The 14,070-nt window shown below is 40.6% G+C and overlaps 1 protein-coding gene across 1 annotated transcript; it reads right to left on the reverse strand.

Moving 5' to 3' along the window:
• Positions 1-1,705: 1,705 nt before the first annotated feature.
• Positions 1,706-12,448, reverse strand: LOC131199968 (uncharacterized protein K02A2.6-like). Its single transcript, XM_058186255.1, has 4 exons — positions 11,975-12,448; positions 9,374-11,456; positions 8,484-8,760; positions 1,706-1,757 (listed from the first exon to the last, which is right to left on the reverse strand). The coding sequence occupies exons 1-4, from the start codon at positions 12,353-12,355 to the stop codon at positions 1,706-1,708; spliced, it is 2,793 nt and encodes a 930-aa protein (XP_058042238.1). The 5' UTR covers positions 12,356-12,448.
• Positions 12,449-14,070: the final 1,622 nt, after the last annotated feature.

Genomic DNA, 14,070 nt, shown 5'->3' on the forward strand with positions numbered 1-14,070 from the left:
TAGAGTATTTCTGTTGGAAAAGTAATATTAAAAAAAAATCAAATATTCTATTACCTTGGCAAAGATATTGTATGTGATTAAGTTTTTGCATAATTGTGCAAGACACTGGAGATAGATGATATGATTTCTTGCATTGGCCCCAGGGATTACTTCTACAATTTATTTCAAACATGTAATCTTAAAGAAAAACAGCAAGGAAAATTTGTTGGCCATCAATAATGGCAGCTAATGGTGATGAATGGGTCAGCCTGGCAAATACAACATTCTCTTGTGAATTTTCCCCCCCTTATTTTACAAGTCCCTCTAGCATAAGCTATTAAATCCTGGTTTACAAATCTATTCACGGACACATATACATACACAGACAGAACTTATTTGAACCAATACAGTACCACACTGTAGCTTGCTATGTAGACTAATGTGGTTGCAAAACACATTATCCAATGATTGCAGAATTTATATTAAATGACTGACAGAACAGGCTGTGTCTTTTCATTTTTCTTCTGCATGGCATTAATTCATTGCTTGAAGGATTAAATTACGGCTGCCTTCGTTTCAATAGTCTTAACCTTAGTTAGGGAAGTCTGTCCTTGATGCTGATTCCAGTTGCCAATACGCATCATGCTGAACAATGCAAGCATATCACCTTGTTTGACACCATTGGTGACTGGGAATACCTTAGAGGATTCGCCAATGTCCAGGACTCTGGACATCATGCCGTCATGGAACTGGCACACCATCTGAATGAATTGGACAGGGCAGCCAAACTTTGACATGATCCTCCACAGGCTTTACTGGCAGATAGTATCAAAGGCTTTCATGAGGTCAACAAAATTGTTCAGATTCTGCACCTAACAATTCTCCTCCAATTGGCACAAAGCAAAAATAGTCAGTATAGAAGCCACACTGTGACTCTGGCAGCAAGCCCAGCTCCAGATTAGCAACCAGATGATTTGAACTCCTGCAAGCTTTTTTCTTCAATAGAGAACAGCAAGATTCCTTGGTGGTTGTTTCATACTTGATGCTTGTATACGGGTTTTTTGTTTGTTTGTTTGTTTCTTCTTGTATAGGGTTTTTTATTGATTTGACTGAAACAAGTAAATGACATATTTTTGGATATATTAAATTGTTTCAAAATGTGGCCCATTTATTACTAAAGCTCAAGGGCTTCTTGTGCCTGGGAAATAAGAAATATTAAGCAGATATTTCTGTGGCTAGTTCTCGAGAGAGAGAGTCCACTTATACACCAGGAAAACCAGACAACAATTTCAAGATGTGTAAACAACAATTCCTCTTTCAATTCAGATAAAGTAATAAAGTAGTTTGGGATAATCTACTACTATTCTAATGCAGAAATCTTCAGTTATGGTTAGTTTGGAATTCCCCAATATTATTTCAGAATCCTCAAATTAAATAAAATATGGAAAGCCTAGGCAGCCAAAGAAATTGCAAAAAGCTGGAGAGATATGTAACAGAGGGGAAAAAAACAATCTAGGATGTATTTTAAAACTGCATTAATTCTAAGTTTTGTATTCAGAGTAGCTACTTCAGGAAATATTGGAACAATAGTCACTTTCACTTGGATAGTGATTTAGTTGTTTTGCCATGCAAAACAAAGACCACGATTAAAGGACATTGTCAAGTAAACTTAAAATATCATATCAGAAGTTACAAGGATATATAGTTAAATCTTCAGTTTCTCATTTCATATTGTAGGATTTGTTTTTCGGGAAGGTTGAGATCCAATGGAGCCCACGCTAAAGAAGCAACAGAGAGGTTATATTTATACTGATTTCCTCTTCACTCACAATCTTTGTTATTGTTACAGACTGTTCAAGAGGAAATAGCTGGAAATAAAAAGGGATTAGAAAGGAAAATTGTCTTCCGGGTGGCTCCGCTTCGTTAATGGCAGTCTATTTCAGACCGCCAGTTCTGTGTGATTCTGTAGAGCCGCTCAGACAGTGTTAATCTGCTGTCAAACGGCTTGAAAATCTCTTCCCTCAGGCAAAGAGGGAGAGGTGAGCATTCGGGCTGAAGTAGAGCCCTCAGGAAAGCCCCAGGAAGATTTCTGGTGGCTTGATGGGAATGCTCCTTCTATAGCCCGAAAAAAGCTCCAGAATCCGGAACACTTCTGCCAAATGGCAGAACAAAACGCAGTGCCCATCTCCGCGACTGAAATGGATTACTGAAGGAATGCTAACGTGGACAGAGCTGAAACAGAAGCGTTGGCATTTGATTGTATGAAGATTTTAACTCCCTGACAGAGAATGTATTTGTAGTCAAGATTGGAGATGATGAAAGTAAATGGCATTTTGTGTATTGAAAGTAAATGGCATTTTGTGTATTGGAAGTGAAAGCTAAGGAAATGCTTATTACAATTGCTTTAAAAAGAATATAACAAGATATTTTTTTAAATGGAATTTTTTTTGTCTCTTTTTTTTAATCTTTTTATTACAATGTTTAAGAAGAAAGGCTTACTGAATTTTTCTTTTTTCTTTTTCTTTTTTCTTTTCTTCTTCTTGGTATTACTTAGTTTAAAAATGGCTTTCAAGCAAAGAGATTTAACCACTTCTAAAATATTGGAAATTTCTTCAGTTCAGATACGGAAATTAAAAGAAGATATTAAAGAAGGTTTAAGGAATTTTTTACAGGAGCTAATGGAGGCTCATCTTTCAGAAATAGATCAAAAATTTAATGAAATGGAGAAAGAAATACTGGATTTTAAAGATATGGTGGAAGAGCAGAGGAGGGAGATGAAAAAATTAAAGAAATCAATTACCCCACTATTGCTATCTAGTATTCAGACAGAGGAAAGACTGGAAGAACTTAACCAAATTAATTTAGATTTGCAAAGGAAAATAGATGAAGTTCAAATTAATTTGAATTTAGAAAATAAAATAGATGATATTCAGGTTAAGGTAGATAGGGCAGATGAAGAAAGGGTTATATTACAATATAAATTAATGGAATATGCTATAAGGGTGAGGGGATTAAAAGAATGTAGGGAGGAAAATTTGAAAGAGATTTTTACTCAGGCCTTTGCTCAGATAGATGGAGTGGAACCAGAAGATTTTGAAGTTAATATTGAAAAAAATTATCGTGTTAATTCTTGGTTGGCAAGGCAGAATTGTTTACCGAGAGATGTGGTTATTTATTTTACAAATAAGAAGATTAGGTATGGAATTTTGCAAGCATTTTATAAAAATAAATTTCAAATATTAAGACAAGATATAATTCTGATGAAGGAAATTCCTCCTAAAATGTTAAGAAAGAGAAAAGAATTTGCCTTTTTAGTGGATGAGCTTAAAAAACATCAGATATATTTTAGATGGGAGGTTCCAGCTGGCTTAACAGTGAATTACAAAGGAAGAAAGTATTTTCTCAATACAGTTTTTAAAGCACGAGATTTCTACACTAATGTATTAAAGATTGGGAACCCTTTATCGATAGATGTTAAGTTGAATGGTGAATAGATGGTGGAAAATGTGTAAGACAGAAGATAAAGGGAGGGAGAATGTTTAATTCTATTATATATGATTATGGGTAATTTTTGTAAATGATTTATTTTAGATATAAATGTGTAATTTTAGGGGTACTATTTGATATATTTGAGGTATAAAGGAATAGGAAGATGGAATATTGTTTAATTTTGGAGGATAGATAGTAAAAATTAGGAATTTGGATTAAATATTATATTTGAGAGATGGATGTAATGTTGTTATATGGTTAACTAGAATTTAATTGTTATAACTGATATATTTTGGATAAGTTATAGGTATAATTTTAATAATGTTATTTGATATAAGCAAGGTAAAGTGAAGATTTTAATTATTACAATTGATATATTGTGGAGATAATATAGGATTAACAATAATATTTGTAATATTATTTGATGTATGTAAATGATATCAAAGATATGAAAAGATGGATTATTGTTTACCTTTGGATGTTGGACAGTAAAATTTAAGAAATTAAGTTGGAAATATGAACTATTCTTGAGAGACTGCTTAAGGAAGAAAGACATTACAGAAGAATCCTTGGTGAATATTGGAAGATGGAACGTTGTTTTGGTATTGATTGATGAAGGTTGGATATTAAAAACTATGTACTTTATTGAAGAACAAACACCAACTCAATCGGAAATTTTTGAGAATTCTAGGAGTGGAATGGTCTGATATATAATGGATTGGAAGAAATGTATTTTATTTGTTTCTGGAAGGGGAGTTGAGGTTTTAAGACTATGGATTATGATTTGTGTTATATTTTAATTTTAATTTTTGACTGTTAGTTTTATACCCTGTATTCGGTTCTGGGAAGTCCCGGGGGTGGGGAGAGGGAGGGGGAGGGGGGAGGGGGGGATGAGGGTAGATGGTTGATGGTTAATGTACAGAGATGATTGAAGATGTATAATTAATGTAAGATCGGAGCTGCCCGGCTACCATTTCAGAATGATGGGAAGGAAGGAAGGAGAAGAGAGAAGGAGGTAGGAAAGAGAAGAGGAGGAAGAGGAAAGGAAGGAAGAGGGATAGAAGAGGGAGAAGAAAGGAGTAGGGAGGAAGGAGGAGAGGAGGTAGATAAGAGAAGGGGAGGATGGTCGTGGAAAATAGAAGAAGGTAGAGAAGGGAAGAGAGTTAAAGGAAGGGGGTGGTGACCGAGCAGGTCCGATTAATTGTATATGATGGTACACTAAATATGTTATTGGATATGAATGTTAAAATAAAACTTTTTTATAAAAAAAAGAAAGAAAGGAAAATTGTCATGGGATGTTCTTGCAACAAGAATATCCCATGAGCCAATGAACTATGATGATTATGATACTGATGATATTTCATATTATTTATAATAACTGTAAAAGTAGCATTTCTCAGTGTGCTATTTTATACATGTGTAGGGTCTGGAAATCCAAAGTATCCAGGGAGCTCTAATTGTAATCTCTACAGATCTAGAATATGCCATCTGTTTTTGGAATATAAATCTCTTCTAAATATGTGTAGAGACTATATTTTTGTATTTTGAAATGAAATGATTTAGATCTGATACATTTCATTGGATTTATGACAACCTCTGGATCTATTCCTAGCACTTTATTTGGAAATATTGTTAAAATTGCAGAGGCCATAAATTTGCATTTTATTCAACTGATAACCTTTTGTAATAAGAAACCAATTAACAACATGTTCCATCTATTACATAGCTGCTTCGTAATGTGGGTGTAAAGATAAAGGTAAAGGTTCCCATTGCACATACGTGCTGGTTGTTCCCGACTCTAGGGGGCAGTGCTCATCTCTGTTTCAAAGCCGAAGAGCCAGCACTGTCCAAAGTCGTCTTCGTAGTCATGTGGCTGGCATGACTCTGTTACCTTCCCACCAAAAGTGGTCCCTATTTTTTCTACTTGTATTTTTTATGTGTTTTCGAACTGCTAGGTTGTCAGAAGCTGGGACAAGTAATGGGAGCTCACCCTGTTACATGGCAGTGCTAGGGATTTGAACCGCTGAACTGCTGTACTTTCGATCAACAAGGTCAGCGTCTTAGCCCCTGAGCCACTGCGTCCTTAAAATGCCACATCCATTCCAGCATATTGAGAGTATAAAATGTAAAGGAATTATTTATACCAGTAAATAAAGCATTGCAATGTAGGTTCCAAAGTAGGATCGCAGAAGGAAGGATATTTTTCTTCATTAAATCATCTAAATGTCCCAGATGTATTACTGTATTTTGAAAACTAGGTTCCATGAATTTTACCAAAAAAATTAAAATATATACTCAAAACACAATAAATATAAATCAAATTCCAAGAGTTCTGTAGATTTTGCAAAAACATGCAAAGAAAACATATAAAATTAATAACACACACACACATACAGTATATACTGTATGTATATATGTATGTGTATATGTATGTACTGTACATGTGTGCGTGTTGTATGTACATACACACAAACATTCCCCAGCGTCTAAATATATCTAGACTAACAAAATCAAATCATTTTTATCCTATTTTGGCAATAACATTGTCCTTAGATTTTCTTGCTAGAAAACTTTATGAATGTCAGATGAGCCTTAAATGGTAATTACATTTCCCCCCCTTCTTTCTGAGGTTCAATATACAGATGTCTGGTGAATTCCAATGACATTGATCTGGTTAAAAAAGTTGACTTTGTCCTTTACGCTCTAGAAATATAGTGCTGCACTATAATAATATAATATAATATAATATAATATAATATAATATAATATAATATAATATAATATAATATAATATAATATAATATAATATAATATAATATAATATAATATAATATAATATAATATAATATAATATAATATAATATAATATAATATAATATAATATAATATAATATAATATAATATCTATAGAGATAACATATTAATTTGGTTTTCTTCATGGACAGCATAAGAGAGTTTGGCTTGCTTACTTACTTAGAAGCCATCACGGATCCGCTGTTAGACCCCTTGCAATTTGCATACTGAGCAAATAGATCAACGGATGATGCTGTTAATATGGCTCTGCACTACATCCTACAACATCTTGAATCTCCAAAGACCTACGCAAGGGTCCTCTTTGTAGACTTTAGTTCAGCATTCAATACCATCATTCCAGACACTCTTCTAACTAAGCTAAACCAGCTACAGGTACCTGAACAGACTTGTAAGTGGATTATAAGTTTCCTAACAAACAGGAAGCAGCAGGTGAAGCTAAGCAGAATCACATCAGATACAATTATACAATTTCACATCAGATATAATTCTACTGTTGATACTAGGCAACACAGCATCAACTGTAGAAACCTTCAAATTTCTAGGTTCTACCATATCGCAAGATCTAAAATGGACAGCTAACATCAAAAACATCATCAAAAAAGCAGAACAAAGAATGTTCTTTCTGCGCCAGCTCAGAAAGCTCAAACTGCCCAAGGAACTGCTGATCCAGTTCTACAGAGGAATTATTGAGTCTGTCATCTGCACCTCTATAACTATCTGGTTTGGTTCTTCTACCCAACAAGACAGACCCAGACGTCAGAGGATAATTAGACTGCAGAAAAAACAATTGCTACCAACCTGCCTTCCATTCCAATTGCTACCAACCTGCCTTCCATGTATACTGCATGAGTCCAAAAGAGGGCTGTGAAAATATTTACAGACCCCTCACATCCTGGACATAAACTGTTTCAACTCCTACCCTCAAAACTCTACAGAGCACTGCACACCAGAACAACTAGATACAAGAACAGTTTTTTCTCAAACACCATCACTCTGCTAAACAAATAATTCCCTCAACACTGTCAAACTATTTACTAAATCTGCACTACTATTAATCTTCTCATCGTTCCCATCACCCATCTCCTTCCACTTATGAATGTATGACTGTATCTTTGTTGCTTGTATCCTTACGATTTATATTGATATTGTTTCCTGATTGCTTATTTGTACCCTACAACTATCATTAATTGTTGTGTCATTAAGTGTTAAATTTGTACCCTATGACTATCATTAAGTGTTGTAAGTGTTGTACCTTGATGAAGGTATCTTTTCTTTTATGTACACTGAGAGCATATGCATCAAGACAAATTCCTTGTGTGTCCAATCACACTTGGCCAATAAAAAAATTCTATTCTATTCTATTCTATTCTATTCTATTCTATTCTATTCTATTCTATTCTATTCTATTCTATTCTATTCTATTCTATTCTTCTTAGAAGCTGCCTGACTGTTTGGCTCACATTTAAAAAGCAAAAACAATGCCATGAAAAACCATGGCAGAGTTAACAGTGATTGCTTCTATTGCCATGCCATATCAGTGTGGGTTTAAAGATATACTATAAGGATCATGCAACTCATACAATGAATTTTTCAGGTTTAAAATATCCATAAAGACTGCACAGTTAACTTACAAGTTACATAAGCAGCCTTCTTTTCCTAAGGATTTATGGTGAAAAATAAGTTTACCCCAATTACTGTGTTATACCACAAATGGAAGACATGTTCCTAAACTTCAGTTCCCAATGGCCTTAAATAGTGCGGTCAATAGTGCAATATGTTAAGAATTGTAATACCTGTTGTTAGATTCGGGCAATAACGAGGCAGGAGACCAGGTTAGTGACAACAGCTCTTTACTATATGGTGAACCCAGCAACCAGTGCCCGGGAAAAACCTGTCCTTATATACAGTTTAGCCGGTGGCTTCAACCAATCAGCAACGTGCTTTTTCCCGCCAAAACTTTTAAAGATACATTACACTCCTTCCCTCCCAGAAAACACTTTACCAATATTTACATAATATTTACATCTTATTTTTCGACGTAATCACGCAAGTAGACTGGGCGTCTCCTGACTCTTTCAGACCTGCGCAATTCATTCTCTGGGAGTGAGTCGAGCTGGCCGGAGGGACTGTTTGTTCCTCTCAGCTCCTCCTCTAGGCCACCCGGCCCTGGATTATTTGCAGAGTCTTCCCTGCTGTCTTCAGGATGAACCAGTTGGCGTCGCTGGACCTCCCGGCACTCAGATAAGTCCCGCGTTAGCCCCGGGTTTGAGTCAGCTGTGGATTCCAACATTGAATAGTCAGGGCATGTTTCGTCTGATTCTGTATTACCTGTTATGCGTTTTCTTATCTGGTCTATGTGGCGCTTCCATACCCGGCCATCCTCCAACTCTATTAGATATGACTTTGGTCCTGTTATTTCTAGGATTGTTCCTGCTAACCAGGTTGGGCCCTCGCTGTAGTTGTGTGCCCACACTAGGTCGCCTGTTGCCATCCCTCTTGTTTTACCGTGTGCCCCTTTGTAACCGTCTGGTGTGTAGTTTGGGTTTAAACGGTCTAGTGGGCACCTAAGCTTCCGACCCATTAATAGCTCGGCCGGGCTGCGGCCAGTTGTGACACAGGGGGTTCTGTGTTGGACTGCTAAATATGTATCAATTTTTGTTTGCCAATCGCCTGGCCTGATTCTGGACAATGCTTCCTTTGCGCTCGAGCAAGCGTTCTGCAAGGCCGTTCGTCGCAGGGTGGAAAGGCGCCGAGAGGACATGTCGGATGCCCTCCTCTGCCAAGTACCCCTCAAACTGGGTTGCCGTGAATTGCGGGCCGTTATCGGAGACTAACGTATCGGGCAACCCGTGGGTTACAAATAGGTGCCGTAGGACTGAAATCACGGCCTCGGCTGTCATGGATTTCATGAGAATGATTTCCAGCCATTTGGAGTAGGCATCGACTACTACCAGAAAGGTTTGGCCGTGGAAGGGGCCGGCAAAATCGATATGGATCCTAGACCAGGGGCCCTGGGGTCTCTCCCATTCCCGAATTGGGGCCGTTGGGGGTAGCGGTCTGGACTCCTGGCAGGCCTGGCATTTCCCTACCCTTTCAGCAATTTCCGAGTCCATTAAGGGCCACCACACATAGCTTCTCGCTAGACCCTTCATTCTCACGATCCCTGGGTGGCCTTCGTGAAGGAGATCCAATACCTTTTTTCTCAATTTCTCCGGGATCACCACTCGATCCCCCCATAGCAGGCACCCCCCTTGAGCCGAGAGTTCCCCACGTTTTTTTACAAACTCTTTAAACCGCTCGCCCGGCGCAGCGGGCCAACCTCTTTGTACCCAACCAATCACAGTTCTTATTGTAATGTCCTTATACGAAGCCCGAGCCACCTCTTTGGATGTGACTGGGCCAGAGTCCAAAGAGTCAATTAGCAGAACTGGTATCCCCGGAGTGGGGTCTTCGATAGTCTCTGGTAACGGGCATCTGCTCAGGGCGTCTGCATTCCCTAATTCCTTTCCTGGCCGGTGTAGTAATTTGTAGGAATACGCTGCCAGGAAGATAGTCCACCGGGTCAGTCTGGGCGAAAGTGCCACGGGCGTTGGGCGGTCGCCTGCCAACAGACCTAGCAAAGGTCTATGGTCCGTGATGATTTCAAAATCACGACCAAATACATATTCATGGAATTTCTTTACTCCTGAGACTATAGCCAAGGCTTCCTTATCAAGCTGGCTATAATTCCTTTCAGTTGATGACATGGTTCGGGAGTAGTATGCAATAGGGGCTTCTGTGCCATTTGGTAACCTGTGGCTGAGCACAGCCCCCACCCCATAGGGAGATGCATCGCAGCTTAACACTAATGGCAGCGTGCCATTGTATTGGATAAGGAGGCTATCACTCGTTAGGAGATTCTTTACCCCTTCGAATGCCCTAGCTTCCGCCTTTCCCCAAGACCATGCAGCCGTCTTTGCTAGTAATTTATGCAGCGGCTCGGCTACTGTTGCCTTATTCCTTAAGAATACTGCGTAGAAGTTGACCAGACCTAAGAATGCCTGTAACTCCGTTTTGTTCTTTGGAACCGGGGCCTTCCTGATGGCCCGTACCTTGCTCTCAGTGGGGTGAATCCCTTCCCTGTCTATCCGGTAGCCCAGGAATTCCACAGACTCAACCCCGATCTGGCATTTGTTCAGTTTAACCGTGAGACCGGCAGACCGGAAAATGCCCAAAACTTTTCGCAGCCTGACCCCTAATTCCTCTAGATTTTCAGCGGATACCAGTACATCGTCAAAGTATGGTACCACCCCTGGTAGGCCCTGTAACAGCCGCTCCATTAGGTTCTGAAATAACCCTGGAGCCACACTAACCCCAAACTGTAACCGGGTACACTTAAAAGCCCCTCTGTGCGTCACAATTGTCTGCGCTTCGGCTGTGCTGCTATCTACGGGCAGCTGTTGATAGGCTTGGGCCAAGTCTAGCTTGGCAAAAACTTGCCCTTGCCCCATTGAGTGCAGTAAGTGCTGTACCACCGGAACGGGGTAAGCACTCTTTTGCAACGCTTTGTTAAGCGTTGCCTTGTAGTCAGCGCAAATCCGGACCGACCCATCCGGTTTGACTGGGGTGACTATAGGGGTCTCCCACTTAGCATGGTCTACTGGCACTAGAATTCCCTGGTTTACTAGCTTGTCCAGTTCCCGGTCAATCCTGGGCTTTAGGGCGAACGGGACCCTTCTAGCCTTTAGACGGATAGGGGCAACTTGGGGGTCTAGGTTAAACGAGATAGGGGTCCCCGTGTACTTGCCCAGGCAGTCTCTGAAAACGTCCCCAAATTCTTTCACGAGTGCGTCTTTGAGGTCGACCTCGTTTCTGAAAATTCCAGTCACTCCCATGCCCAATGCTCGGAACCAGTCCAGTCCCAACAAGCTTGGCAGGGTCCCATCGACGATGGTGATGGGCAGAGTTTTCTTGTATTGTCCATACTCGACGTGGACGGACGTTACCCCTCGGATGGGGATGCGATTCCCTTGGTAGTCTTGTACCTTTAATTTCTGTGGTTGCAGCTTGCGCTTTGCGATGGCGGGTAAGGCTCTCACGAGAGTGTCCCAGGACATGATCGTGATCGATGAGCCGGTGTCCACCTCCAATCGGCACGGCACCCCCTCAATCTTTGCCTTTGTAAAGATTTTTTTCTCTATGCGAGTTGATGCGTGACCCACTCTCACGACAGTCTGATTCAACTTCGCGCCTTTTTTAAACTGACCACTCGCGGGCGCCGCGTTCCCGCGCTCTGATTGGCCGGTTTGAATTTTTGGCGGGAAGGTTGGGGAGCTCGACAGACCTGTGCTAGGTGCCCCTTCCTTTCGCATCGCCGACAAGTTGCATCTTTAAATCTGCATTGTTGTCGTTGGTGTTGCCCTCCGCAACTCGCGCAGTCACCCCGGTCGTCTTTCTCCGGCCTCCCGGTGTGGAAGACTCCTTCCTCCTCCTCACCCTCCGATTCGGCCTGGACCTCTTCATTGTGGACCGGGGTTGATTTCGCACCAGCCGTTGGTGCGACCTGCTTTTGTAGGGTTTCCGCCGCTTGGGTGGACATCTCGTGAGCCCTGGCTTTGTCCAAGGCGTTTGCCAGCGTTAGGTTGCTTTTAGACAGCAGCCGCCTCCGCAAACGGATGTCCCTGACCCCGCGGATGAGTTGCTCCAGCAATGCCTCATCCAAGTCTCGGTACTCGCAATGTTTTGAGGCTTTCCTCAGGGCGGCCATGTATGCGCTGATGGACTCGCCCTCTTGCTGTCTGCGCTCCCCGAACTCGAACCGTTGCACGTACTTGGACGGCGTTGGTGCAAAATGGCCTTTCAATAAAGTCTGCAGGGTTTGCCACGGTACCGACTGTACCGGCGTTGGCTCCGCCAGGGATTCTGCGGTGTCGAAAACTTCTGGACCGCAGTGGCTCAGGAAATACGCTCGTTTCCTGTTGTCTGAAACTCCTTGAAGTTCGTTCGCCTCGAGGAAACACTCGAAACGAGCCATGTATGACCCCCATTTTTCCTTGGCTGGGTCGAATGGCGCTGGCGGTGTGTAGCCGGACATCGCTGCTTTCCGCCCCTTGTTTGCTGGGTTCGCGTCTTCCTGGTGAGTTCAGCTCTTTTCCTGGCGCTCTTAGCCTCGAAATCCCACCTTCGTCGCCAGTGTTAGATTCGGGCAATAACGAGGCAGGAGACCAGGTTAGTGACAACAGCTCTTTACTATATGGTGAACCCAGCAACCAGTGCCCGGGAAAAACCTCTCCTTATATACAGTTTAGCCGGTGGCTTCAACCAATCAGCAACGTGCTTTTTCCCGCCAAAACTTTTAAAGATACATTACACCTGTCATATCTGAAAGAGAGATAGAAGGGGAAGTTTCTGTTCCTTTTCAATTTTTGTATGCATTTGGAGATTTTAAAAAAAACCTGTTGGAAAATTGGAATCTGACTCTCAAGAGATTTTGGGCTAGGATGGAATATGTTTTTGGTGGTAAATATGTTTGAGTCACTCTCCTCCTTGGTGTATATTATCAACTCTTTTGGTTTTGTCTGATTTTAGCTGTTATTTGTTTGATATTAACCCCATGGTGGAAGTCTCCTAGAGTTATCCTCATGAGGTTCCCCTGATAGAGGTGACATACAAATTGACCAATAAATAAACAAATAAAATCTCCCTATGTTTAAAATGAGAGGGATGCAGTGGCTCAGTGGCTAAGACACTGAGCTTGTTGATCAAAAGGTCGTCAGTTCAGCAGTTTGAATCCCTAGTGCCGCATAATGGGGTGAGCTCCCATTAGTTGTTCCAGCTTCTGCCAACCTAGCAGTTTGAATGCATGTAAAAAATGCAAGTAGAAAAATAGGGACTACCTTTGGTAGGAAGGTAACAGCATTCTGCGCACCTTTGCTGTTGGACAGCACTAGCTTTTTGGCTTTGAAACAGAGATGAGCATCGCCCCCTAGAGTTGGGAATGACTAGCACATATGTGCAGTGGGAACCTTTACCTTTACCTTTTATGTTTAAAACCTGGTTTGACAAATAAACAAAGAAGAAAATAAAACTATATTTAAAACCTAACCTTTCATTTCCATAGCCTAATTGTGCAGGCATATTTGGACAGTTACCTATCACTCTGAAACTGCATATTTGGACTTGAAAATTCAGGATGAAAGAGACAGCTTTATACGTAAATTTTCCAATGTAGCAAAGGGTCTGATTTGAATGCACTCCTTTGAGATTAGAAATTAATCTTCTCTCTGCATGTTCTACAATTAGGAGTCCTATAGAGACTGGCAGGCTTGGACAGATAGGAAAGCTAACTCTCTCAAGTTATTACAGAGGAGAGCTTAGATCATTGATGCAAGTGAAACCACTTTCAGAACAGAGCTTTAGCAAGAGAGGTTTGACTGAGGAGCTTTGCACTAGCTTTAGGGATTTAAATGTTCCATTCATCATACCTGCCTACCAAAGACTCTTCCTTTTCTCTCAGAAAAGTAAATTGGAACATTCCCATTTTTCAATCCTTTTTTAAGTAATAAAGATCCCCCCCCCAAAAAAAAATCATCTCCTCTTGCTAGTTGGAGGTTCCATTTTGTAACTGGTTGAGGATGAGTACTTCAAAAGTTTCTCTCAGGTCTTCTCTAGATCTACTATCTTCAGTTTTGTTTTGTGTTTTTGCTTCAATAAATGATCCCTTAACTACCAGAAAATCTCAGGTCACTCAGGAGACAGCAACCGGTTTTCACCTTTTGTGAAAGGTGATTCAAAGGAACCTGCCCACCT

Source organism: Ahaetulla prasina, chromosome 5 (assembly GCF_028640845.1).
Source record: "Ahaetulla prasina isolate Xishuangbanna chromosome 5, ASM2864084v1, whole genome shotgun sequence".
NCBI lineage: Eukaryota > Metazoa > Chordata > Lepidosauria > Squamata > Colubridae > Ahaetulla > Ahaetulla prasina.

What these genes read in the sequence shown, in the direction of transcription:
- LOC131199968 (XM_058186255.1), bottom strand. Translation starts at nt 12,355, where the DNA reads ATGTCCGGCTACACACCGCCAGCGCCATTCGACCCAGCCAAGGAAAAA. An exon ending in GGACTCGGAAATTGCTGAAA is followed by an intron (nt 8,761 to 9,373) that starts GGGTAGGGAAAT and finishes TGGCAACAGGCG; the next exon opens with ACCTAGTGTGGGCACACAAC. An exon ending in CGACGCCAACTGGTTCATCC is followed by an intron (nt 1,758 to 8,483) that starts TGAAGACAGCAG and finishes TTGCTTCTTTAG; the next exon opens with CGTGGGCTCCATTGGATCTC.